Below are 25,068 nucleotides of genomic sequence, written 5' to 3'. Positions count from 1 at the left end.
TTTTTTATGGCTACGACAGATAGTAAATAAATAAACAACAATCCTATTCTCTGAAATGAACTAATACACATCGTTCGTGGAGCAAACCGTAAATCCGTACTGCACATACTTCTTTATCTATTACCCCCCAGTGGCTCATCGGCAAGTTTGAAGGCTTTTAACGCTAAAAACTGGGCTTCGATATCAGTGGTGGGCATAGAACAGATAGCCCATTGTGTAGCTTTGCTCTTAATAATATACTGTTACGACAACGCAGGTCACGTGACGCTAGTAACACGTCATGCACTTCTCGAACGTTCACGTCCCTTCCTGACTTCTCGAGAGCTTACTTGATTCGGTATTCTTGTATATATAAGACGGTCACAAAGTGATGGCAACAATGTGTAATTGAACTGAGTATTGTTGAGTCGAGCACGTGAGACGTTCGTTGCGAACTATAGCGTTTGTTATAGTGCGACTGTTGAAATTAAGTGTATCGCAAAGTTATATTCAGAAAGAATAAACCAGTTTTATTTAAGAAAGGACTTGTGTCGCTAAAGTTTCGTCGGAACGAATTTCCGGAAAATTAACTAACGAACGGAGACGTAACAATACAAACATACAAACAAACTCTCTATCTCGCTCCCTTCTTTTTTTCCTTTTTTTTTTTTTGTCTCTATTATACTCGAAGTTCATTGCGTTGTTATTATTTACGCCCCTGTAGCACACATTTACAGCACAGTATGATCACCGGTTAGTTTTGCATAGTAACAGGGCATGAAATATTGAAAAATGTCCCCCGAATAGAAACCATAGTTTTAAATATTTTATTATTTTTTTTGTTTTAGCCTCTTTTGTTTTACAACACTGCTAGAGGTGTGTAATTTTTAGTTATTTTTTAACTGTTGTTGAAATATATAATATATATGTGTTAACGATTTATTTTCTTTTTTACCAGAGGTTAAATTGAAAAGAGAATCTGTGACGTAGAGGCCTAATGCATTTTTTGATTGTTGTTAAAATGATATACTCATAGTGCTTTCAAGCACTTCTTTTTTTTAGGACCGAAACGTTGACAAGAGTACTCGTTCTATCGTAGCGCCTTCTGTTGAATGCTAGTTTGATGATTCATTTGACTTTATGTTTTTTGTATTTTAGAATGAAATGTAGGTTGGAACTAGCAGGAAAAGTAAAAAATATTAAATAGAACCGGTACGTTCATGTATTTTAATTATCAATATCATTTGCAGGAAATAGTAACATTAGATACAAGGGTATTAATTGCTCCAGTAAATTCAACATAATAAATATTTGATATAACTTTAAATTCAATTATAACTTAATTTAAGTAGAGAAGCCTGAGAGGTAACAACTCTTATTCTTAAGTGATAGTGATACAAAATAAATTACAATGACAGGCAGTGATACTGATACACTCAACAAAAAACTTAATATTAGATATTAACTGTAGGCTGCTCTTTGTATTACTGTAATTTATTATTATTAATCCTAACTTGACTTATTATAATGACATTAATAGTTTTTAATGTTATTATTGATGTCCTGTTAATGTTAGTTTCCTGTTGTCATTGTTGAGTCTTAATCTTGCATAACACTTACTTCACAATAATATTGCCAATACAAAACCAGTAACAAATTAGATTCTTGAACAAAGTTAGATCTGGTCCATGATGTGCATATACTCACAGTGTAATGAAACATTTTGAATTTATTTTTGACTAGTTTCTCTGACTGAACTTGTGCCACACCATCTCACATTATATACATTATTAGTATTACATTTGTAAAATATAATGTAGAATAAGACAAAAAGGTGAAACACATGCCAAATTAAACTGTAAGTTATTTGATGAATCCTGGAACAACATTTTAGGAAATGGTCCTTCCTCGGGTTTGTCATGAGAACAAAATGTAATATTTTGCTAAATTTTCGTGCTATTGATGCTAGTACTTGTACATGGGTAAAGGCTACATACTGTAACTTTTATTCTTAAAGTCAAGCTAGCATGTATATGTTTCTCTATGGACTTGTTGAAAGGTAGCCTATTCAAACAGGGCTACAGAAACCTGGCCTAAGACTGTGTTTCATCCATTGGTTTAAGTATGTGACCTATGGACTTTGTTTTGCCAAGTTGTATTGTATCTGGTTTTTGCAGAGTTATTTTTCATGATTTTGTTTTTCAACACAATTTTTCTTATCTTTGCAGCTGTTCTTTTAATTCTCTTAAACACCAGCAGCCTGACTAAAAGTATAATCATGCAGAGGAAGAAACTTGGCCAGTTTTGGTAACATAATACTGTTTGGCAATATTATTTACATGAATTAGTTTTATTAGATACAAATGAATGTATTCATCACCAAATTTAGCATGATAAGTGTTTGATAGAAGTTTAGTAGTGAAGTTATTGTACAACTATCAACTTACTACACCCAAATAGAAAACATTTTTTTTGCTGTTGCTTTTAAATCTTATTCATATTCATTGCATGTGGCTTTAAAGCATTTAACCTTTTAATGCATTCATTATGAGTTTCATTTTGTTTTTTAGTTAAAAGCTTTACATGCTAGTCTTACATTTTTGATCAGTTAACATAAATGATAAATTTTTAACATTTCATTGAACTTTCTCTAACTTCCAAGTTTTAAGTTTTAACTAGATTTGTATGTGAAGTTCAGTATAAAGTTTATAGCTCTGTGTGAGAATGTATGGCTAGTACTTCTGTTTTTTCTTTAGAGTTAGTAAATTATATGAGAAAGTAATGAATTAATCACTTCTGAAACGAGTGAAATCCAGTTGTACACTGTAAAATTCTTAAAATTGTAGCAGAGGAAGTAAATAATATATTACAAAATTGTGTAACATCTCAGAATAGTATTGGTGACAAAGGTTGAAATAGATTGCTGTTTAAGAGTTTAATAAATATTAAAATATTTAATAATATTATCATACATATAGTCTGTCTACTTTGAGTGGATGTGCCTCTCAGTCTTACACAGAATAATCTGATTTGTTAAGAAGTGAGTTTAGCAGTTTATTAGACTGTAATTATTAGGATATAGTTTGGTCTGACCCTAAAATTCATGTATCACTGATTTTCAAATTGAGATCACTACCATAATCTTTTTTTATGTTGAAAATGACTGTCTTTCTTGCCATATTTGGATGCCATTTTTGTAAGATTCTTAAAATGTATCTTGTTCTGTCATTGATATATATATTTCACTTTTCATGAAAATTAAAATAATAAACTACAAATAAGCACTTATTCTATTTCATATGTATTTCACTCTTTAAGGCAAGGTTTTAACTTTGGGAGATATATTTCTTGCTAATATGCTCTTTTAATCCCAGTTTGTTGCTATTAAAAATTTAATGTTATTTTAATTTTCTGCATCTTGTATGATTCACCTCATGACAACCTTAAGTTGAAAATTTTGAAATGTATTTGCATATTTTCTTTAACTCCATTTTACAAGAAACATTTAACACAGTTTTATATATATTTATTTTTACGTTAATTATGTTTGACTAAAAATTGCATTAAGCAATATTTTATTATAAACTGATACTGGAAAAAAAATTGCAAAGGTTTGTTTTATTCCTTGTGTAGTGTATGTGGCATTGCCTTATATATTCTTAGGGTGTGCTCTACTGCTCTTCATGTTAAGTTCTTTCTCTACTTGTTTGTAGAGGGCAAAAGTGATAAAAGTGTAGAGATGAATATGACATAATACAAAGGGTTTGACTGGACTTTAAATATATATATATATATATATATGTATATTGTAATTTTCCAAATCTAATACACTCCCAAATATAATATGCACTCTAATCTTCACAAAGAGTCAAATTTGTCTTTTCACCATAAATAATATGCATCTAGACTTTTGCAATACTGCAGTCAAAGTAACTGTTTGATGACAAGAATGTTAGAGTGTCCATATAATCTCTAATTGTGCACATGCTGTATTGCTTGCTATATTTGGAGTTGAGGCCAGCAAATAGACATTGCCAATAACCCACTTACAGCTGGTAGAAAAATAACTACAACTATTCAAGGAAAGTGGTTCTGACTCAGAATTTGAAGGTTTCCTCAAAAAAGATTTGTAGTTTTGAATATCAAATATAATTTAACGATAATTAATGTTGTATTTACAAACATTTCTAACTATGCATATAAATAAATCCTAAAATTCACAACACTTAGCTTCTTGATCATTTAATTTCAAAAATCACATTTAAAAATACTGAAAATTGACAACAACGGGAGACAATTCTCATTTGTGTCTTAGATACAGAGAGAATTAATAAGACATACCATCAAAGCACAACATTTCTAGTAAGTATGCATTATTGTTCACAATGCATGTTGGGAATAATGGTCTGGACTGGCTGAAAAAAAAAGCATTTAGATTTGTCACTGTATACTATATACACCCTAACTTTTAGATAAATCTTTAGTCAAAAAATATGTATTTCAAAAATTATGGTATATATATATATTTTTGTATATTTATTCATAGAAGGATGCTGTTTATGGATTTGAAATAACATAAAATTCGTTTATATTTTTATTGGGATATAATTATTGTATAAGCATTTTGATTTTGTTAAAGTGAGTTGTGTATTGTATTTAATTAGTTTGGCTGAAGAGCAGTGTAGGCTGTAAAAGTGCTTCCAACAAACTGAAGATATTAAAAGATATAGTATTTTGAAGCTGGTGGTCGTTTTGATATTCTTGATATATTATTATGCTCAAGAAGATCACTCCTCCTATACACATATATATATTTCATATTTTGGATATATACTTGTAGTGAATAAGCCATTCATTTTCCCCAGTAATATCACCAACATAATTTTTAGCTTCTACTGCTGAATGCCTTTGGGTGGTACACTATTTCATTATTTCTCATTTTTTATTATTATTTAATCAATTAACTATCTTTTAATTTCATGAAAAAGTTTTTTCTTTTGAAGTATATTTACTTATGAATAACATGTCCTGTTACAGTTGGTTTAACAGTTATACAATGAGATCATACTTCTAATATTTGTACATGTACACCATCATTTAATGAATTTTTTGATATTTATTAATTGTGAGATGTGTGAATGAAATATGGTATAAAACTTGTAATTGATGAAGAAATAATTATGTAAAACTATAATGTCTTATTACATTAAAGAATTAAAAGTGTAATAAATATTCTGTTGAAGGAAAACAAAATGCTAAAATGGGGATTGGGCCCTTAAAAGATGCTGCTGGCACGGTTTTGTTGAATACTGAGAAGGCTGAGGTTTTAAATGTTTTCTTCTGTTTTTACATGGAAAGGTATTAGTGATTATCCTGTCTAGAGCTGAGTGATTTAACAGATTGGCTGATATAATCATTTACCTATAAGCAGCAATTACATTGATTAGTATTACACAAACTAATTGATTAATTGAAATTATGATTTAATTAATTGAATGAAGTTAGTGTTTCCAGTTGTTATTGTTTTCAATTATTCAAACAATCAATTAATCAAAATGTTGATTAAATTGTCACAAAAATAATTAACTAATTGAAATTAGGGTTTCTGATTATTACTGTCTTTGATATATTCCAACTATCTATAAAACTGAAATATTTCCATCAAACTTGCTTGCCTTGTTTTTGTCATGGCAGAGCTACTAAGACTACCTGACACTGTCACTAATTTTGAAGTACTTACTAAAGGAAAGGAAACTGGGTGGCAGTACCTACTACCAACTTTTGATTCCATTATGGTACTACCCTCTCCTCACAAGATTAGCTATTCTCGTTTATTGCTGCCCTCTATATGCAAACTTTTTTATTACGCATACCAGAAGCTTTCTGCACCCTTCTATTGGAATCAGATAATTCCAATATGTGTCTCATGCAAATCATCATACATCACCTATCCACCAATAGGATCATAGTACACTAGCGCGATGCATGAGACTCCCTCTATGAGCCTTTACTGAATTATCACTTCTTGTTTGACCTCGCTTGTACTTGGATGTTTTTCTTTTTTTTTTCCTGTCTGGTTTCATGTTTGAGATTGTATTTTCTCAAAGTGGTTTAATTTAATTTAAATTACTAAGTTTTTATGACATTATCTCAGTTCACTTACCCTTATTCCATTCGCATGTCTTATTCACTTCAAACGATTTTGTAGACTACATTGCCATGAATTCTGAAGTTAATGTCACCACTTTGGGTGTCACACAATCGATAGGCACTATACCACAGGCTTCAGGTGCTGGCAACCCGACGAGAGATTTATCTACGTTTATTCGCAGGGAGATTGAATGTTATATGGGTCAATCTTTATCTCCAGACCCCTCTTCCTCCTGAACCTATGGTACCTGGTCAGGCTAATGAGGACTTTGAATGCCTGTTAACACCTCCAGATTTTGCCATGCTGTCCCATACCCTCCCTGAGGATTCTGTTTGGCCGTCTACGGTTTTTTCAGACTTTATTTCTCAGATATGTGATGTTTTATCCCTTGCTCGTATATCTTATGACTCGCATCCTTTGTTATTGCATGAACATACTTCCCAACCCTATTTAGTTTTTCTACTATCTCTTGACATTCGGGTCCATGCTGACCAGTTCGCCTCTGAGTTGGGAAATTGTGCAAGTATGCCGCGTCCCTCATGGGTTTTGGATCAGTCGGCCCTCGCATTTCTTAGGGTGGACTGTCCATATTTTGACCAACAGCTGTTAGGTTTGGTTTTTCCCATTTGAGGCGTGGGCCCTGATTCTCCTGTTAGTCTCGCCCATGCCTAATTTTCACAACTCTGTCTGAGGCTCCATACAGAAATCCTGAGAGGTTTTCTGGAGACACCCTCTCTCTCCTTATCTTCTCATTGGCTCATTTATTGTCTTTGGCTCTGGCTTTGCAGTCTTTGTTGTTGGGACCTTTTGGGTTGTGATGCTCTTTATATTATTTCGTACCCGTTTACCTGCTCCTTATCTCCAGGATTTGCGTATGGCTCTGCTTTTAAGACGTTTTGTCTTTGATATGGTCCGGAATCCTTGGAGTCTCAGGTGGCATCTACCCAGCAACTCTACCTTTTCACATCTAGTTTCCTGTTTATCTCAGTCAGAGCTAAGTGTGGCATCTATTTCAGTTTCCCATCCTTCCCACAGTGCCACGGCTCACCATTTTTTTCAACAAAGCACATTAAAACCAACAGTTCCAGAGACTAACTGGTGGGTTTGAGCCAAGTGGGAGCTCGCCTTGCAATCTTCGTTTATCATTGGTGCCTTTTCATCTCGGAATTTTGGGTTCTCAGGAATCAAAATTCCATTTCTTGCTCCACATCCCTTGTCCCAGGTACCTGTTTCCTTCCCTTCTCTTCAGGATCCAGTAACTTGCCAGTGTCTATCAGAGGTGATACAGGACCTCCTCACCCAACAAGCTATAGAACCTGTTCCACCTCGTTCACCGTGGTTTTGCTCCCGTCTGTTTGTTCCCCAAAAGACCAGGGACTAGAGGCCTGTCATCGATCTGTCCTGCCTCAATAACTTTGTTCACCTCCCACATTTCACCATTGAGTCCTACCTCAATCTTCAGTGGGATTTTTCTCCAGGTCTATGGATGACAAGATGGATATCTCCAATGCCTATCTGCATATTCCCATCTTGAAATGGTCTCTTCCTTAGCTTCGGTTTATCCATTGAGAGGTGGTATACCAATTTCACGCCCTACCCTTTTGGCTCTGGATGTTTTCTGTTGGGTGGTACGAGCTTTTGCTTTTTATCTTCATGCCCTGCAACTGCGTTTTCGTTTTTACATGGACGTACTGAAAATGTATTTCTGATAGCTATTTCCCTCCTCACACTTCCCACCCTTCCTCCCCACTCACTTCTGGTGCTTCTTTCAACTACCAAACTTTGAAGTGATAGTTTGGTAGAGGCACATAGAGGGAGTCACATGCATCACGTGAGTGTTCTATGATTCTATTGGTGGATAGGTGAAGCATGATGATTTGCATGAGAGGCACATTGGAATCATTTGATTCCAATAAGGGGGTGCAGAAGGATTGTGGCATGTGTAATAAAAAAGTTTGCATATAGAATAGCTAATCTTGTGAGTGGAGGGAAGTACCTATCAAAAATACATTTTCAGTATAGGAAAAGTATAACGTTAAATTTTTTCTTGCATGTAAGGAGAACATGTATTATGGTTTGAGGAACTCTGTATTAATCAGTTAATCAAATGTAACCAGTTAATGGTCCTATCGAGTAATCAGTTAGCAAATACAACCAATTGCCCAGCTCTGTTTGATATCCAGAACAGATCTTTTGTTTCCATTCACATATAGCTTAATAACTGTGTTTATTATGTAATTGATTTATTCATGCTATGCAATACTCATGAATGACGTTGTGTAAAGTTCCTACAGATGAGTGAGACCATACACGTTGATTTGTCACATATGTATATAGCAATATACATATTTGTTTCCATCACATGCCATTACCCACTAATATTTTTTCAGCAGGTTGCCTCTGACTCTCACACAAATCAGTGTTGTAAGACTTGGTATCAATTTTTTACAGCTTTCAAAAATGAGAGTGGCTAAATTTAAACGTTTTACTAGTATTAGACCAGCCAGGATTATTTTTGACCCAGGATTATTAAATGCTAAATACTGATTATGCCTTCATTTCATAGAAGGTGCAGTGTAGCATCAAAGATGTTTTACTAGTATAACCCATTAATAGTTGGTACTACACCTTTGTAAAACCCCCTTGGCAGTTAGTACTACTCCTTTATAAAGATGTTTTACTACTAAAACCTCCTTGGTAGTTAGTACTACACCTTCACAAAGATGTTTTACTAGTAAGACCGCTTAGTTAGTACTACACCTTTACAAAGATGTTTTACTGGTAAAACCCACTTGGTAGTTAATACTACACCTTACTGCATCTTTACAAAGATATTTTACTAGTAAAACCCCCTTGGTAGTTAGTAATACACCTGTACACCAGTTCATGGTTATAACACGCACTTCATTTGGTGCATGTCTTTACGTCAAGCATTAGCGATTATCATGATATTCAACATGTCTAATAGATCTGCTGTGATCCTGTTTGGCTTCAAAGATCATAAAGAATTTACTGACATCGATACTGGTTTTAGTTCCATTTGCTGACCCTTTTATGTATTTTTTTATTCATTCTTTTTTTTTTGTCATAGGAGGAAATGTTAAAACAAAGACTGTGGATTAACATGTAAAAGATTTGTGGGTAAGATGTTAAAAAGTATGTTTGATGCATGTGATTTTTGTACTTCTTGCTTTATTTTTCATTGTGTAATTTATTCCAAGGTCTTAGTTTTGAATATTGAGGTCTCCACTACAACATTGACTCAAATTACATAGTAACCATCTTGAATTACTTTCTAAAACTACTATTGGTAGCTATATCATTGAGAAAAGTACTGCCACCTATGAATTGTCTATATTATGTGTTTTTCTTTTCAGGATTCATGAAATAAATAATTACTGACTGACTAATTGAAATATACATTTCAGGTTATTATTATTTTCGATTATTCCAACAGTTCAAATAATCAAAATATTGCCATTATGATTTTATTATTATTATATTTGTTTAATTCAAGGCTGTTCAACTAAATCAATTACTGTCATGGCTCAAAAATAAACAACTAATTGAAATTAGTGCTTCTGATTATTATTATTATTTTAATTTATTCTGACTATTGAAATCTTGTAAGCATAATTGATTAGTAGAATTGGTTAATGAACCTGAGGATTAAATATTCCACTAATCACTCAGCTATATTAAGTAGATGAATAAAGTTTTATCCCGGATATAATTTTATTAATGATGAACTCAGCTTCTCCCAGTTTATTAACTTGTAACTTATTATAAATACACCTCTAATAACTAACTTCCTTCCACGTTCTATCTCTGAATGAAACTTGCACTTGGCTCTTGCCTTCTAAGTTGTCTCCTTACAAGAAAAAGAAGATGAAATAGTATACATTGGTGAAATAAGGAAGCCAAGAAACGTTTGAAGATAGAAAACTCAGTAAGCATCAATTGAATGAAACATTTTTTAATACAGTTTGAGCAAAAATTTTTCATCAGGTACTAGCAGTATATCAAAGATTCTATGTTTGAAAAAGACAGATGTTACAATAACAAATGACAGGAATATTATCAGCAATTAAAAGAAAAATTGTGGAACACACAGAAAAAAATTTGCATAACATATCTTACTACAATGATTTCCCTTTGTATCAAATATATTATGGCTTTGTACTATTTTTAATACATAAAACACATGTTTTTACTAAACTTATAACTACATTGTATTAAAAACAACCACTTATGAGAATGGTCATTTCCAGATGATTACTATTTATATTATATCTCCACTTTCATTATCTTTGGATTTTTCTGTTGCCTTTTTCCTTTGTTGTTTTTTCTGCCATTACTGCCCATAATATTATTGGCATACAAAACTTGCATCGTCTGTTTTTTTGAACATTGTATCTTTTAGAATGATGAGATTATGTGAGCAAGAGCATTTACTTCAAACATTGTGATAAATTATTTTTTTTCTTTTAACTGGCATTTGAATACAATTTTTTCAACTTGCAGGTCACTTCTTTGTCAAATTTTGGGTAGCATTATATTTTGGTTATAGGTGTTAAAGAATCTAGTAGGTGCTCTCATCTTAACTACCTGAAAACAAACAACATGAGTTTCACTGGTGTATTTGCAAATGAATGGAAACTTCCTTTCCTTGATACTCTGAAGAAGGTATGAATTTTGGATTTTAAGCTTAATGTTATCACAGAAAAACTTTCATTTATTAGCTTTGTTCCTAATTATCTTAAGAAAAGTTTAATTTTCATTCTTGTATCCAGGGCCTATAATCTAGCTTGATCTTGTAAACTGTTTCTTGAAGAACTATCAAATATAAAAACTATACTTTGTAAAAATGGGTATCCTGGTAATTTTGTTGAGAGAAACCCGAACAAAACCAATACATCCTTACTTTAGTTTCATCTGTAAAACCTTGTATAACTATAACACTACCTTTTGTAGGCAAACTTTCATGCATCTTACCATAGCCAGACCTCTAGGTGATGGGGTTGTTGAAATCATGAAGGGAGTTTCACACACTCATTTTGGTGTGAAGTGGGAACATGGGTCATATGTCAATTGAATTCATCAAAGCTTTAGATGTGTGAATCAGCGTATCTATATAGAAACAGTGGATCAGAACTTAGTAAAATTGTTTTAATGAATTACATTTGTTCCATAAAATGACATATGTAACCTGTGTTTGTTGAAGGCTAGGAAGGTTGCCTACTCCCGCTCTCCTTACTGCCTTACATGATGAAAAGCTTAGTGACCAAAATATATCCTCAAGTTTCACTACAAACTGTGTTTTGAAGTAACTTAAGACTTAAAAGTTTGTTGAAGTTAAATAAAATATTGAAAAGTGCATGAATAATGTGATTTACCTATTCAAATGTAAGAATTCAAAATTTACATGTATAAAAATGTGCACATTCTTATACATGTAGAAGAAGATTTGTCACATTCTTATACATGTAGAAGAAGATTTGTCACATTCTTATACATGTAGAAGAAGATTTGTACATTTTTATACATGTAGAAGAAGATTTGTCACATTCTCATACATGTAGAAGAAGATTTGTACAAATCTTCTTCTACATGTATAAGGATGTGACAAATCTTCTTCTACATGTATAAGCATAATTGGGCTTGGTTCCATCCAATAAACTTGAAAAATATAAATAATGAAACAAAAAGGAAAGGAAATTAGATAAATGATTTTGTTGGACTTGTTCTTTAGAATATACAACATCCATAAGAATGTTTTCATTTTTCCTAAATCAATAAAGATGTCTAGTGATTGTAGTATTGATATATAGCATTTAAACCATTTTTCAGTAATTGATAAAGTTTGCATGCCTTGTAAAATTTACTATTGACAGCATAATTAAAAAATTCAACTGGGTTAAGAGCTAATCTACATGTAAATCCACAGTATATGCATTTATTAGTATCAAAATTAGGGAAATATCTGTTTATATAAAAATTCTAATTATATATAAAATATAAAGTCAGTGAAAGTTTTATTTAGATTTAATATGCATGTATTAAGTTTCCAATTAGTTTATGTTACTTTACCATTTTAGTAATAATATAGTAACTTTACAAATTTTTAAGTTGCGCTTTGACTCCAATCAGGCAGTTTACCTCAACTGCATATTGCATTATATTTGAGTGCATAAATATTATCAGTTAGTATAGGAAGAAAAAATGGTTGCCATTTCTCTGAAAATAGGTTGAAAATGTTTTTTATACCATTGAATAAATCTTGATTATAATAACCAAATGGGTTTTACTGGTGAAATATAATTCTTTATTTCTAAAATATTAATTCACTTTTTAAAGATATTATAATAGTACTAAAAAAGTATTGTACATATTTGTAGAAATAGTAAATGCCTTCAGATAACTTGTATTTATCCTATGTTATTAATATAATGTGTATGGTAGTGTTAGTTAATAAAAAGATTAATAGGTAGTATTTTTTATATCTGCATAGCAGCAGACTAAGAAATTGAAAAATCAAAATCTTGCAAATCCAGTTGGCTGCTTTATTTGTTGTCAAAACTAAAGCTTTATCCTTGACTGATATTAACAGGTTTGTTCAAATATTTCTACATCTTGGCCTTTCTGCTTTCTACATTGCAACAAATTTTAAAATCATGTGTAGACTGATGTATGATTAAACTCTAGTAAATCTGTTGATCCTTTTTTGCAGTCAGTTGGCTTGTAATGTTCACAACAAAGTGCACATATTTATGTGGTTTATGTCTATATTCTGAAATGTCTTGTACACACACATTTCTAACTTACTGCATTATGCATTGAAAGAAAGGAATATGAATAAAAGATATAGAGGACAAGTAACGTGATGTGAATGTCATAGAAAGAGTAAATGATCAAATATGTTTGTTGTATGTGATATTGAAATGCAAAATGTTTTTTTCTAATAGCAACTAACTTTTACACAAAAGTAATATTTTTGTATCTGTTATTATGCTAATAAAGAATATTGTTTGTACAAAACTGACAATGAAGAACTACTGTGTTTTATTAATTATATATCTTTAAAAAATCACCCTGACAGTTGTTTTTGAGCATAAAAATAGCTAAATATTATGAAAGCCATGAAAACAGTTTTATTGAGGTTTAACTAAAAGTATATGATATTGAATATAACTTACAAAATCATAGTACTATTTAATATTTTACAATTAATTAATAATTTGATTAATTAAGTATTGATAACCTGTGTTGGATATTGTACCCTACTTTTTTTTTCATGAAAGATAAACTTATCTATAATATGTTTGTGTGTGTTTCAATAGGATATTCTTCAAGTAATCTCAACACATTCTTTGATGAAAACTCCCTACTTGCAATTATCAAGGAGAATGAATGTTCAGTATGTAAGAAGACATTTTCTAGTAAGTCTAATATGAAAAGACACCAAGAGATGCACAGACCTGCTCGCCACTCTTATCAATGTTCCATATGCTTCAGGTCATTCTCGTGGAAGGGTAACTTAAAAACACACAAACAGACAGTTCATGCAGGAATGGAACTCAAACAACAAAGATGGTAATAGTATTTTCCAGATGGTTTGCTGTTTGAGAAATGAGTTTGAACTTTTATATTCATTTCTTCATCTCTATGTTACGTATATAGAGATATTAAACTATTACTTTTCTACTCTTCTTCAGAAATCACAGTGATTTCTTTTTAAGTTAGGTTTTGAAGAAGGTTTTTACCACAAAGTATGAGTCAGTCAGAAAATACAAATTTAGAAAAAGTCCAAATGATACTTTTCTGAGATGTTGCACATTATATACAAATTAATTTAATTAACCTATCTAACCATATTCTCTAGTACATAATAATAATTATATTATATTGAAACAGAAATTTGTTTTTCAGCAACTTTTATATGTGTTTTTAAATCTTTGGTAGTGTCAGTTGATCATGATTTGTAGTTCTTATAATTTTATTTATGTGTTGATCAGCATATGATAATAACTCCAATAATATTCTAATTGGCTGATCACTACAAACTGTATATTGTATATAATGTCCCAGTAGTATTAAAGTAGGTGAATTAGGCCGTGATGAATTTTAATAGACACTATTACAGGCATATATATGTACACCTTTTTTGTTATTGGTAATAACTAAAACACTTTAGGTATGTTTGGATTTTAGGGAATTTTTTTAAATTTGGGTTGCATGTGAACTAATATTTTGTAGACTTTTTGAAATAATGTATATATATTTTTTGTCTTGCAGAAGGAACTTGTGAGAATGTTTATATTTGCTTATATCACAAAAATTGTAACAAAATAAGTCTTTACCTGAAGTGAAGACAGCCATTAAAGCTATGTCCAATAAGGATGACCACTTCTGTTTTTTTTTAATTTCTTGTATGTTGATTTGAAACCTGTTTTGAACAAATTCTGTAACATGATAGTGAAACATTCCCACATTAAAGATAACTAAAAGATATGGTTGAGTAAAAGTTTGAATGTATAAACAGTCACATATTTCATAGCCTGGTCAAAGACAGGACACATCGGTTTATTATCCTATTTTAATTAAGGAGCATAGTAACATTTCTGTCAGATAAAGGTGAAGAGACTTTTATAGCTATTACAAATCATTCCAAATGAAAGTGTAATCAACATTTGTATTGGCTGCAAGTGAGAAATCGCTTTTGAAGCAACATAGTAGAATTGGTTATCATAGTTGGCAGTGTACACTGAATAATGGAAAACAGCATTGAGTAGGAAAATAGCATCTTAACCATAGGCCATGCAGTAGAAGATAGTTAATGAAGTAAGTATTGACAGAGCTTCAGGATGGAAGAAAGACTGAAATAAGATAGATATTTACTAAAAATAGTGATTATTCACATGTACAGCAAACTAAACACTGGAAGGCTGAGATTATTTGATTCTACTGGAAGAGGTACTACTCACTAATCACCATGAACTTTGCTCATTATTTGCTATATATCTACAAGAGAATGAACTTAAATCAGTGGAAATAAACTTAGAAAGTTTATAATAATTAGAGGAGACAGGAAGGATTGGAGTATAATGCTAAGTATAATGCTCAGACTAAGCTAGAGGGGAGTTATCAGTTAACTGGGAGTCGCCAAGTTCATCCAGTAGTAGTCAAGCGTCTTTGTCCTGCTAGTGAAACTGACAGCACCCTGAGTTACTTCAATGAACCAAGTTTCTGTTTTTCAATAAGTATGATATACTCTATGGTATAAATCTATAAATGTAACTAGCAAAGCATAAGAAACTAGAAAGTTTAGTTGAAATAACAAGTTTGAAAGAAGTAGTAATGATGTGTAATTAAGAGATTTTTTATAAGTGTAAGTAATAAGTCTATCATAATATTTAACAGATGTTGAACTGCATCTTTTGTAACTATTATTTTTATCTTTTTGGAAGTTAAATAAATATATGTTTTGCATATGAATATTGACTGTTTCCTTGGTTCTTTTATAAACTTCCTTGAGTTGGTGATCTGAATGAAATTACCATTGACTGTTATTTGTAATGGTTTGTTGCCTCAGTGGTACAGCCTGTTACAGTATTGGTCTTCATTACCTGTTTCATGTGTGTGTGTGTGTGTGCATATATAGACACACAGACACCTGTGTAACAGAGATACAGGAAAAACTGATATCATATTTGATGTTTAAACCTATTTGTAGAGTTACTTCATTTCTTTGTTTCTGTGGCTTCTCACATAGATGACATCTAAGGTAAAGCATTTAAATCATTTGATCAATATATTTGATTACCTAAGAGTGTTGAATTATGTCACTTAAAATAATTGATTAATCAAATTATGATTATATGGATTGATATCATGAAAATAATCAACTAATTGAAATATTGATATTATGGTTTCTCATTATTATTATTGATTAATTCAAGCCTAATTGATTAGTGTCATGACTCAGGCAAATAATCAAAATTAGTGTTTCCAATTATTACTATTTTTGATTATTCCAGCTATTCAAGTTATATGTAAGAATAATTGATTTAGTGAAAGGTAATTGATTAATGAGCCTGATGATCAGTCAGCTAGCAGATTACACTAATAGCTTAGCTCTACTTCAAGGTATATGTTAAATTCTATTATTAGTCAGGCTAAACTATACAAATTCACTACAATATTTGATCAAGAAATGTTGAGTATTGTTGAAGAACACTGTCATGTTCAACTACAGTCAGTCTGCTGCTGCCCATCAGTTTATTGTGAAAGCCTTTGACTTTGCTTCATCATTTTTAATATCTTTAAGATTCATCTTTGCATTTTTCTTGTCTAAAGGGTAGTGATAGGGGTTCTATTGAAGTATTTTGTTCAACATGGAGGAAAGTAATGCAGCTGAGGATTTTTTGAATTCCAGAACCATTAGCATTTTAATCATCTAGTTCTTAATGCTCCTCAGATCTAAAGTATGGTTACTTTCAATTCCAGTGTCAACTTTGGTAAGTGGTTTTACTGATTATTTGGATTTATCATTGATAATTTTGTTAAGTTTTTTGTTGATTAAGATAAGTGATAAGCAAGATAAGTGATTAAAAGACTATGCTAAAACTCTCTTCTATAAGGAAAAATACAGGCTGAATCATCCTGAAATGTTATCAAGAAAGTTGAAGTTGCTCAACTACAGAATTGAAGTTTGGAACAGTCAGAAAATATTTTGCTGCATTTTTGAGGGTTTAAAAATACTTTCTTGTAGTAGTTTTTGGCTTTGATTTCTCATTAAAGCTTTGAACATATTTTATAACTATAAGTTATTATTCCACATAGACATCTATTTATACATGCACATATAGATATAGAAACATTGAAGAAGTACCTATGATTAATATTACTCCTTTCTTCCTTTTGGAAACGCCTGCCATGAACTATTTGTGATGTTACCATTACCCTAATCTGCTGCCTGAGCACCACATGCACATGTAGAGTATCTTGATCTATGTTCTCTCCACATCGTACAGTCTATAGTGAGTTAGGTAGATCAGGGGACAGTTTATAGTGAGTTAGGTAGATCAGGGGCTGTTACCCTCCTTGGAAATCTGCTATAATTTTGTTCTCCTAATATTTTTCATTCCATATTGAAGTTTCTGGAGCAAATCTTGGGCAGTACATGAAGGCACTTTATCAATATCATCATTTGTTTATGACATATTCTTGGGAATGACACACACAACATATATAGTCAAATTTTGTTGATACAAGCAGAGCAGGGTTAATTTCTGAGAAGCCCTTGTCTTATTGCAACAACTAAATGCTGAAACTCTGAAACTACTAGTTCTGAAATTTTTTTTCAAGAATGAATTGGCTTCGTTATCTTTCCCCATCAGTTTCTGGAGTCAAGTTTCTTGTAGATTTCAATTTAAAGCTATGTTTCACTGAAGTGATTTGATGTTTTGTGTAAAATTCTTATTTTTTGTAAATGCTTTCTGTCACTTCATCTTGTTTTAAATTCACTGCCACTAAATCTGGAAAATTAAAAAAATATTTTAATAGGTTTAATAAGAATGGTAGTTAATATTTATAAAGCTATAAGTTGATTTTTCTTCAATTGATAAGGGATGGTTGTTGTATTATAAAAGTTAATATGCCATTCTGATATACAAGTGTTTATTCTTTGGCTTGTACAGCTCCTCTTTTGCTATACCTGAGATGAAAAACTCTGGAAGACAAAGTGCCATCTACAATTTTAATTTTTGGTACAGTTAACAAATATTAATATCATTGTAGTTTTTATGTACTGTTTTCCTAAGAATGAACATTTGATTAATTTTAAGCACGACATTCAAAGTTTTTGTTTGGATTTTTTCTGCATTGTATTCACATTAGTTTAAATACTGTCTACGTACCATTGGATCTGACAAAAAAATGGTTAAGATATATTTTATTAAGAATTATACCATTAAGTTATATAAATAAAGATAAGAACTAGCTTTCCATTTCTCTTGATATAGGATAGTAGCCTCTCAATCATCATACATTATGGTGCACATTATCCTTAAAAACTACAGTTTAGCTCCATGGTAACTTATTAAGTGCATTTGACATGAGCCTATTAATAATGTGACAAATATACATCATGTATTTACCATATTATAACAATGACTGTTTACAAGTGCTTGTTAGCATCCAATATTTTATGTACTACTATATCCCATTACTCATTAGCACCCAGTATCCACTGTGCTGCTGTAGAACAGTACTCATTAGCATGCAATATCCACTGTGCTGCTGTATCTCAGTACTCATTAGGATGTAATATTCACTGTGCTGCTGTATCTCAGTGCTCATTAGCATCCAATATACACTGTACTACTATATCCCATTACTCATTGGCACCCAGTATCCACTGTGCTGCTGTAGAACAGTACTCATTAGCATGTAATATCCACTGTGCTGCTGTATATCAGTACTCAGTGGCATCAAATATCCACTGTGCTACTGCATCCCAATACTTGTTAACACCCAATATCCACTGTGCTACTATATTTCAATGCTCATTAGCATCCAATATCCACTGTGCTGCTAAATCTCAGTTTTGCATATTAGGCATTAGGCCTCTACATCACAGATTCCCTTTTCTTGTGATTCTTAAGGAAAAATCAAAATCAGTGTTAAAACATTACACTTCAACATACTATTACAGGGACTGTACATAAAAATTGTGTCAAGTGGCTTGTATTTATAATTGTTATTTTACCATTTACTTATTTCAGATTAGCAACATTTCCACAGTAGGCATTGCTTCAGATACCAGTGTCCAGTTTGCAAAGATGTGTGATGTTGAAAACACAGAAATTTTAACTGCCCTGATATCTGCAAAAACCTTGAGCAGGAAGGATCATTTGATAAGTCATTGGAAACATCATAGATTAGAAAATAATTGAGCCCTTCTATACCACCACTCAATTCTACCCATGTCCAGTTTAGAAGCTCGTATAAACAAGAGTTGGAGGAAACTTGTGGATTATATCTTCATCTAAATCTAAACTGAGTTAGCCAATAGATTCAGTTTGAAATTCAACTTTTTGATGAGATGGCTTGCTTTAACTCTTAGATGATGTTCTTAGATGAATTAGCTATCTGATTATGGAAAATTACTTGAATTACTAATCTTTAGCATAATTTCTGTCTCAGTTTTGGAGAAAACTTGCTCATTAAATATTTTTTCTCAAAGTTAATAAACTGACTATCTTGGCTAAGGTTTTGTGGAAGTGTATATTTTTTGTTAGGAAGCACAGATATGAAATATTGATGAATTTTTTATGACTTACAAAACATCTTGATTTTTTTTAGCTTGTATTATTTTACAAGTTATCATAGAAAAGTGTGTACTGGTAGTGTTTTTCAATGTTTAGCAAGTGAAACATAAAGATGAAATAAAACAGTTTACAATGAGGGATTTTATCTTCCATTATTCTACATACCAAAGATGTAAAAAGATATATTTCTCTACATCAAAGAAAATGGGAATATGTCATTTCAAACTCCAAACCACTGTATTTAAATCATACATCAGTACTATCTGAATATTTTAAAGAAAAAAGAACCAGTAAGGATGTGAATGTTATTGGGAATGATGATACACAGTTGTGTTTTTATTATCACCATGAACCAATGTATGTGAAATTAGTTTGCAAGTTTTGGTGAATGTCCTGATAACTGTATTGTTCAGCCAAACTTCTATATGACATTGTTGTGTATGTGCTGTAAACTGTTTCAGATTGTAGACAAGATTTAATAAAATTAAGTACTGTAGTTATTATTTGGTCCTTTAAAAGGCAAAAATAAGAATGTAGAAAAATTCTTATGATGTTTTTATAATGAGGAAGATTTGAATACAATAATTGGTTTTAATAGGTAATAAAAGAATAGGCACTATAAAAGGTATTTGGAAAAAAAAAGAAGGCTTTTGTATATCAACTTTTAAAGATTTAACAGTTGACAGATTATTCTCTAATATAAATAAACTGTTAGAAGCAAAATTGCTGGACTCAGTAGCATAATTGATAGTAAGATCTACAAGCACTTTTTCAAACTACACTTGGGAACAGTATAGAACTATAGTTTTTTCCTGTCCTTTTTAGCGTGTCTTATAAGCTACCAATGTAATGTATTAACTCTTTCACTACCATGAGTGCATATATGTTGACCTCTAGAGAACTGCTCTGTGAGTTTGAAATTTTGAACCACTAAAGTTGAAAACAATGGGACAAGAATGTTGATTTATGGTGGCACAATTTATATTAGTAATATTTCATGTAATTTAATTGTATTTATTATCTATTACATTGTTTGTTTTTTGTCACAAAACATTTCGTCCTTTAAACTTTTTATTATTTGTTATTACATTTTTAACATGACCTGACCGTATTTACTTGTGAATTATAGAAGCAGTACTACAGTAAAAAAAGAAAAAAAGAATTATAGTTGTTATAATTTATTTTCATTGTTCATTTTCAGGAATAAAAAATCAACAGAAGTTTGTAATGCACACTTACACCAGTTTTGCTGAGAAAAATAACTTCTATTTAGCTGAAGCATATGTTTCCAGGTTAGACAATGCAACAGGATTTTCTCAAGACTTTAGTACTGAGTTTCATGAAATTGGAGGACATGTTCCTGAAGGGTGTACCCGTAGAAGATGTGTGCTTTGTAGTAAAGAAGGAATTCAGAGGAGGAGTAACATCAAATGTGCTAGATGTGGGGTTGCTTTGTGTATGGATCTAAAGAAAAATTGCTTTGCTGAGTTTCACAAAAAGAACTTTCCTTTTTAACATAACTTATACTAATATCAATTACACAGTTTTAAATAGATTTAAAATAGATTTTAAAGTCAGTTTATGATTGGAACACACGAGTGGGTTTCAGAGCTTATGTTTTACATAATATTTGAATATCTTGTAGACTACTACTATAAATGAATAACATGATAAATAAATAAAAAATTAACTTACCTACAGTGATGTGTTTGCTCTTGTGTAAACAATGTTTAAAAAAATCAAATCAAATGCAAGACTATTTCTAGTGGTTCATAAAATTGTAAACTGATTTAAATTGAACTTTTATGTGATTTCATATTTCGTGGAATTTTATATTTGACTTTTTATAAAATATGAGTATATCCTTCATATTTTATTAAAAACAAACATAACTGTGTACTGACTTATACTTATCATAGAATAAGTATAATTAATTATAATCATGCTTTGTCAGCTTAAAAGTGGCATTCACACCATAATAATTGCTGTAATAACTGTGCACCGTTGCATTCATTTACTGTAAAATTGTAGATGGGCTATCCATTACATTTTAATAAATATTTTGTAGTTTTTTTTACAGGCTTGCTTAATGTTAGACAGTTTTGTCTGGTTATTTGTGTAAAAAGAGTGTAAAACATCATTGGTTGGTGACAGTTATTTTTATAGCTGTTTTTTGAATAATAAAATTGGATATTACGAATCATATTCAGGTTGTTTATGAAGCATGTTTTATACTACCACATTTGAAAAGAATAAAAATCCTATTGCAAGTGTTATCAAACTGAGATTCAAATAAGCCTTACTGTTCTTCATCATTTTGGCAGTCAAGTTTAGGGTTATTTTCTTTTAAAAAATAATGTAGCTACAACCAAAGAGATGTAAGCTAGTGCCATTTTTATAATTTTTAATTTTACAGATTACAGTGATATATATATATATATATATCTTTTCTGTTTTTTTAGTTCACAGCATGTATGAAAAAGGACTTTCCACCTGGCTTAACAAGCCTACAAGTTATTCTATCTGTCACAGCCAGCATGCTAAAACAAGTAGGACTCAGTGCCCTCTGTGTCATTACAACTTCTTCGATAGATCAACAATGCGTCGTCATATGAAACGACATCAAATGATCAGGGAAAGAATTATTTGTGATATTTGTAAAAATACTTTTTCAAGAAATTACACTTTGAAGAAGCACAAAGAAACTGTGCATGGACTTGTTTTTTGAGCAAATATAAATTCTACATTTTGTAATAGAATTTAATTTTGTCAAATAGGAACCAATTTTGTTCTGAACATGCTTTGGAATTTACTTGTTGTTGATGTTCACTAGCAATTTAAAAAATTACAGAGAAAATGTTATATTTAAGCCTAATTGTTTCGAAAGTAGGAGACTGAATTTCTGGAGAGAAATCAGTAAAGCAATTTTAGAGGAATCATATTTACAAATCTGTTAAGTAAATTTCATTTGTGACTTCTTGCAGCTAAAAGAAGTTTGACTTTCATTTCAAAGCTGATTAAAACTGATTCTTGTTGAAGTTTATTAAATATTTTCAATTTGTTTTTTTTTTTTGAGTTACCCTTTGGATTATTGAAATTGTACAATATCTAATGAATGACATTTTCTAAAGGCTTAATAATTGTGAATTGTTTAATTTGTACAAATTATTATTTTAAATTCTTATTCAATGATTCTTTTAGGCAAGTAAAACTATTTTCAACTCCCAGGACAGATATGGCCTAATTAGGTTAGGGTGCTCAGACTGTGAATGAGAGGGTGCATGGTTCATGGCCAATTGAGAAAAAAACCTGCTTCTCATCTTTCTGCCGTGGGAACAATTTAAGAGTAATGGTTAAATTCTGCTATTCCATTAGATGAGTATCCCAAGGGTTGATGATTGGTGCTGTTTGCTAGTATTCTTCCCTCTAATCTATGAATTCAAAATTAGGAATGACAAATAGCAATTGTGTAGCTTTACGTGAAAATTCGGAAACAAACAAAATCATTAATTACCAAGTAAAATGTGGTATAAATGTCTAATGGGTTGAAAGCAGTTTAATTTGGCATTCCATGAAGCTATATATATACATATTTATTTTATACAGCATAAATAATGGAGGTTTTATGGAAAAGTTTCTTGATATTGCAAATCAACATCAGTTTTAAATTGATATGTTGTCGTTACTAATATTATGAAATACAATATTGAAGAAAAAATGTTGTCTAATTTAGTCCTTCTCATACTTTTCATTATTTTTAGTAGTATCATATGCCTTAGCTATTTATATTGAGAGCTCAATTTTATTATTTTTTTATTTACTACATTTATAACCCTAATTTTGTGGATCCATGGCTTTGTTGGTTACAGTATCCATAATAATATAGTATATAGGCACAGTAGATGTTTTCTAATCTCTTTAGTTAACTCTTAAAGTTTACCTAGAATTATTCAAATTTTTTCTGCATGTCAGTGTATGCAATTTAATGTAGAACTTTGGTCAAGGAAGTGGCTAAATTCCTTTCTTCTATGTTACCTATTGTTCTGGGTCATTCCACTATGATATCATATGGGAAAACTGTGGTAAAGTAGAATATACAAAGTAAAAGAGGACAGTGATACCTTGATATTACTACCTCCTATATTTTTTGATAGGAAAGACTAGCAGTGATAGGTAGCACACTTACCCTGGGAAGAATAGCATTATAAAAGATATGAATATTATGCTATGTTTTCTCAGTCTGGAACTCAAATTTTCAAGAGATTGTCACAGAATTTTAAGAACTCAACTTCTAATAAAAGCATCATCTTTTGTCACACCCACCCATAATTTTGATTGTTTTGTGGAATGAAGATCATTTTCACTGCATTTTACATTCTGTGTTCAGTCTTATTCTTTTTCACAACTTGGCATAAGTTGAATACTTTAGATTTGCTCTGTAATATACTCAGTGCCACATTAACTAAGCATGGATCCCTGAGTCTGAAACAAAATGGACCTAACCCACTATATACTTTTCAAATTATGAGCTTTATCAATGGTGCTTGATGGATAGAGTACTCAGCTTGCAATCTGCAAGTCGTGGGATCGAAGCCTGGTATCAAAATACTTGTTCTTTCAGCTATGGGCACGTTATAATTGGTAAAAGAGCAGCCTGAGAGTTGGTGGTGAGTACTGCCAACTATTTGCTTTCTCTCTAATCAGCAGCTCAAAATTAATAAACTTTGCAATAAACAAACTTTATTGACATTCAGTTTTATAACAAACCTGACATATGTAAAATATGATGAAATCTTTAAAAAAATTTAACAAACAATAAGCAACCAAAAAAAGCATGCCACTTGTATAACAAAAATTATTAAATGATGAAATCATTTAAATTTAATAAAATAATATAACTTAGAATATAAAATATTAGAAACTACAAATTATAATTTTTAATGTCTATAAATTGATTGTTGTCACTCAGTTGAATTATATAACTTGATTAAAAACATTTCTTGGTGAAGGTGTGGTATGCAGTCATACCATCCATTTTTAGCCTTCTTATTTTAATGTAGAATACTTAAAAAAATTTCATTTATTGAGTCTGTTGTTCTTACATAACATATGGTCTAGAAAATCATTAAATTGACTTTGTTTCAGCTGCATTTGTTCTTTTGTTATTTCCTAGAGATAATAACTGCTACATCTACGAATGATATTGCTGGAGCATTACACACTGTGCAAAAATATAGACCACAGCAGTGTCCTTCACAGGTTATGGCCTAAGTTGAATGAGAATGACCAGTAATGTGGGTAGTGCTAGTTGGGTGGATTTGATGCATTCAATGAAGTAAGAAACTAGATTTAAAACAATATACTATGTGGGATCTCAAGTGAGCTGGTGGAAGGAAAAATACCATTTGGTGAATTTACAAGTCCAATGAAAGGTGGCTGTCTAACATTCAGAAAGAAACTACATTTTGTATTTTTTGGCTTCAACAAAATTACAGAAATATTTCTTCTTTTTTGTATAATACATCATCTTCAGTCTGCATATTTCTTTGCTTAAACTCAGTTTAATTAAAGCACTATCACTTTGTAATTAAATTTGCTTCCTGTTAT

At 31.1% G+C, this 25,068-nt stretch overlaps 1 protein-coding gene and 1 long non-coding RNA gene across 10 annotated transcripts in view; both read left to right on the top strand.

Moving 5' to 3' along the window:
- Positions 1-22,436, top strand: part of LOC106464234 (protein bric-a-brac 2-like) — a 60,033-nt gene extending 37,597 nt beyond the window's left edge. The window contains exons 5-7 of one of the 9 annotated variants that reach the window (XM_022391939.1): positions 13,471-13,723; positions 17,830-17,898; positions 18,916-18,931. In XM_022391939.1, coding sequence (XP_022247647.1) covers positions 13,471-13,723; positions 17,830-17,898; position 18,916 — 323 coding nt within the window. In that variant the 3' untranslated portion in view covers positions 18,917-18,931. Of the gene's footprint in view, positions 1-13,470; positions 13,724-16,486; positions 16,554-16,770; positions 16,812-17,829; positions 17,899-18,915; positions 18,939-20,662; positions 21,152-21,923 lie in introns of those variants that run through there. The other 8 variants (XM_022391941.1, XM_022391943.1, XM_022391940.1 and 5 more) reach the window with 8 other exon arrangements.
- On the top strand, positions 1,019-13,277 carry LOC111086970. Its single transcript, XR_002611689.1, has 4 exons — positions 1,019-1,191; positions 2,208-2,286; positions 10,655-10,816; positions 12,642-13,277. It is a non-coding gene; the product is annotated as an uncharacterized LOC111086970 (long non-coding RNA).
- Positions 22,437-25,068: the final 2,632 nt, after the last annotated feature.

Source organism: Limulus polyphemus, unplaced genomic scaffold, assembly GCF_000517525.1.
Source record: "Limulus polyphemus unplaced genomic scaffold, Limulus_polyphemus-2.1.2 Scaffold1594, whole genome shotgun sequence".
Classification (NCBI taxonomy): domain Eukaryota; kingdom Metazoa; phylum Arthropoda; class Merostomata; order Xiphosura; family Limulidae; genus Limulus; species Limulus polyphemus.
Note: the sequence above shows the minus strand (reverse complement) of the source record. Positions and strands in the feature narration are given on the sequence as shown.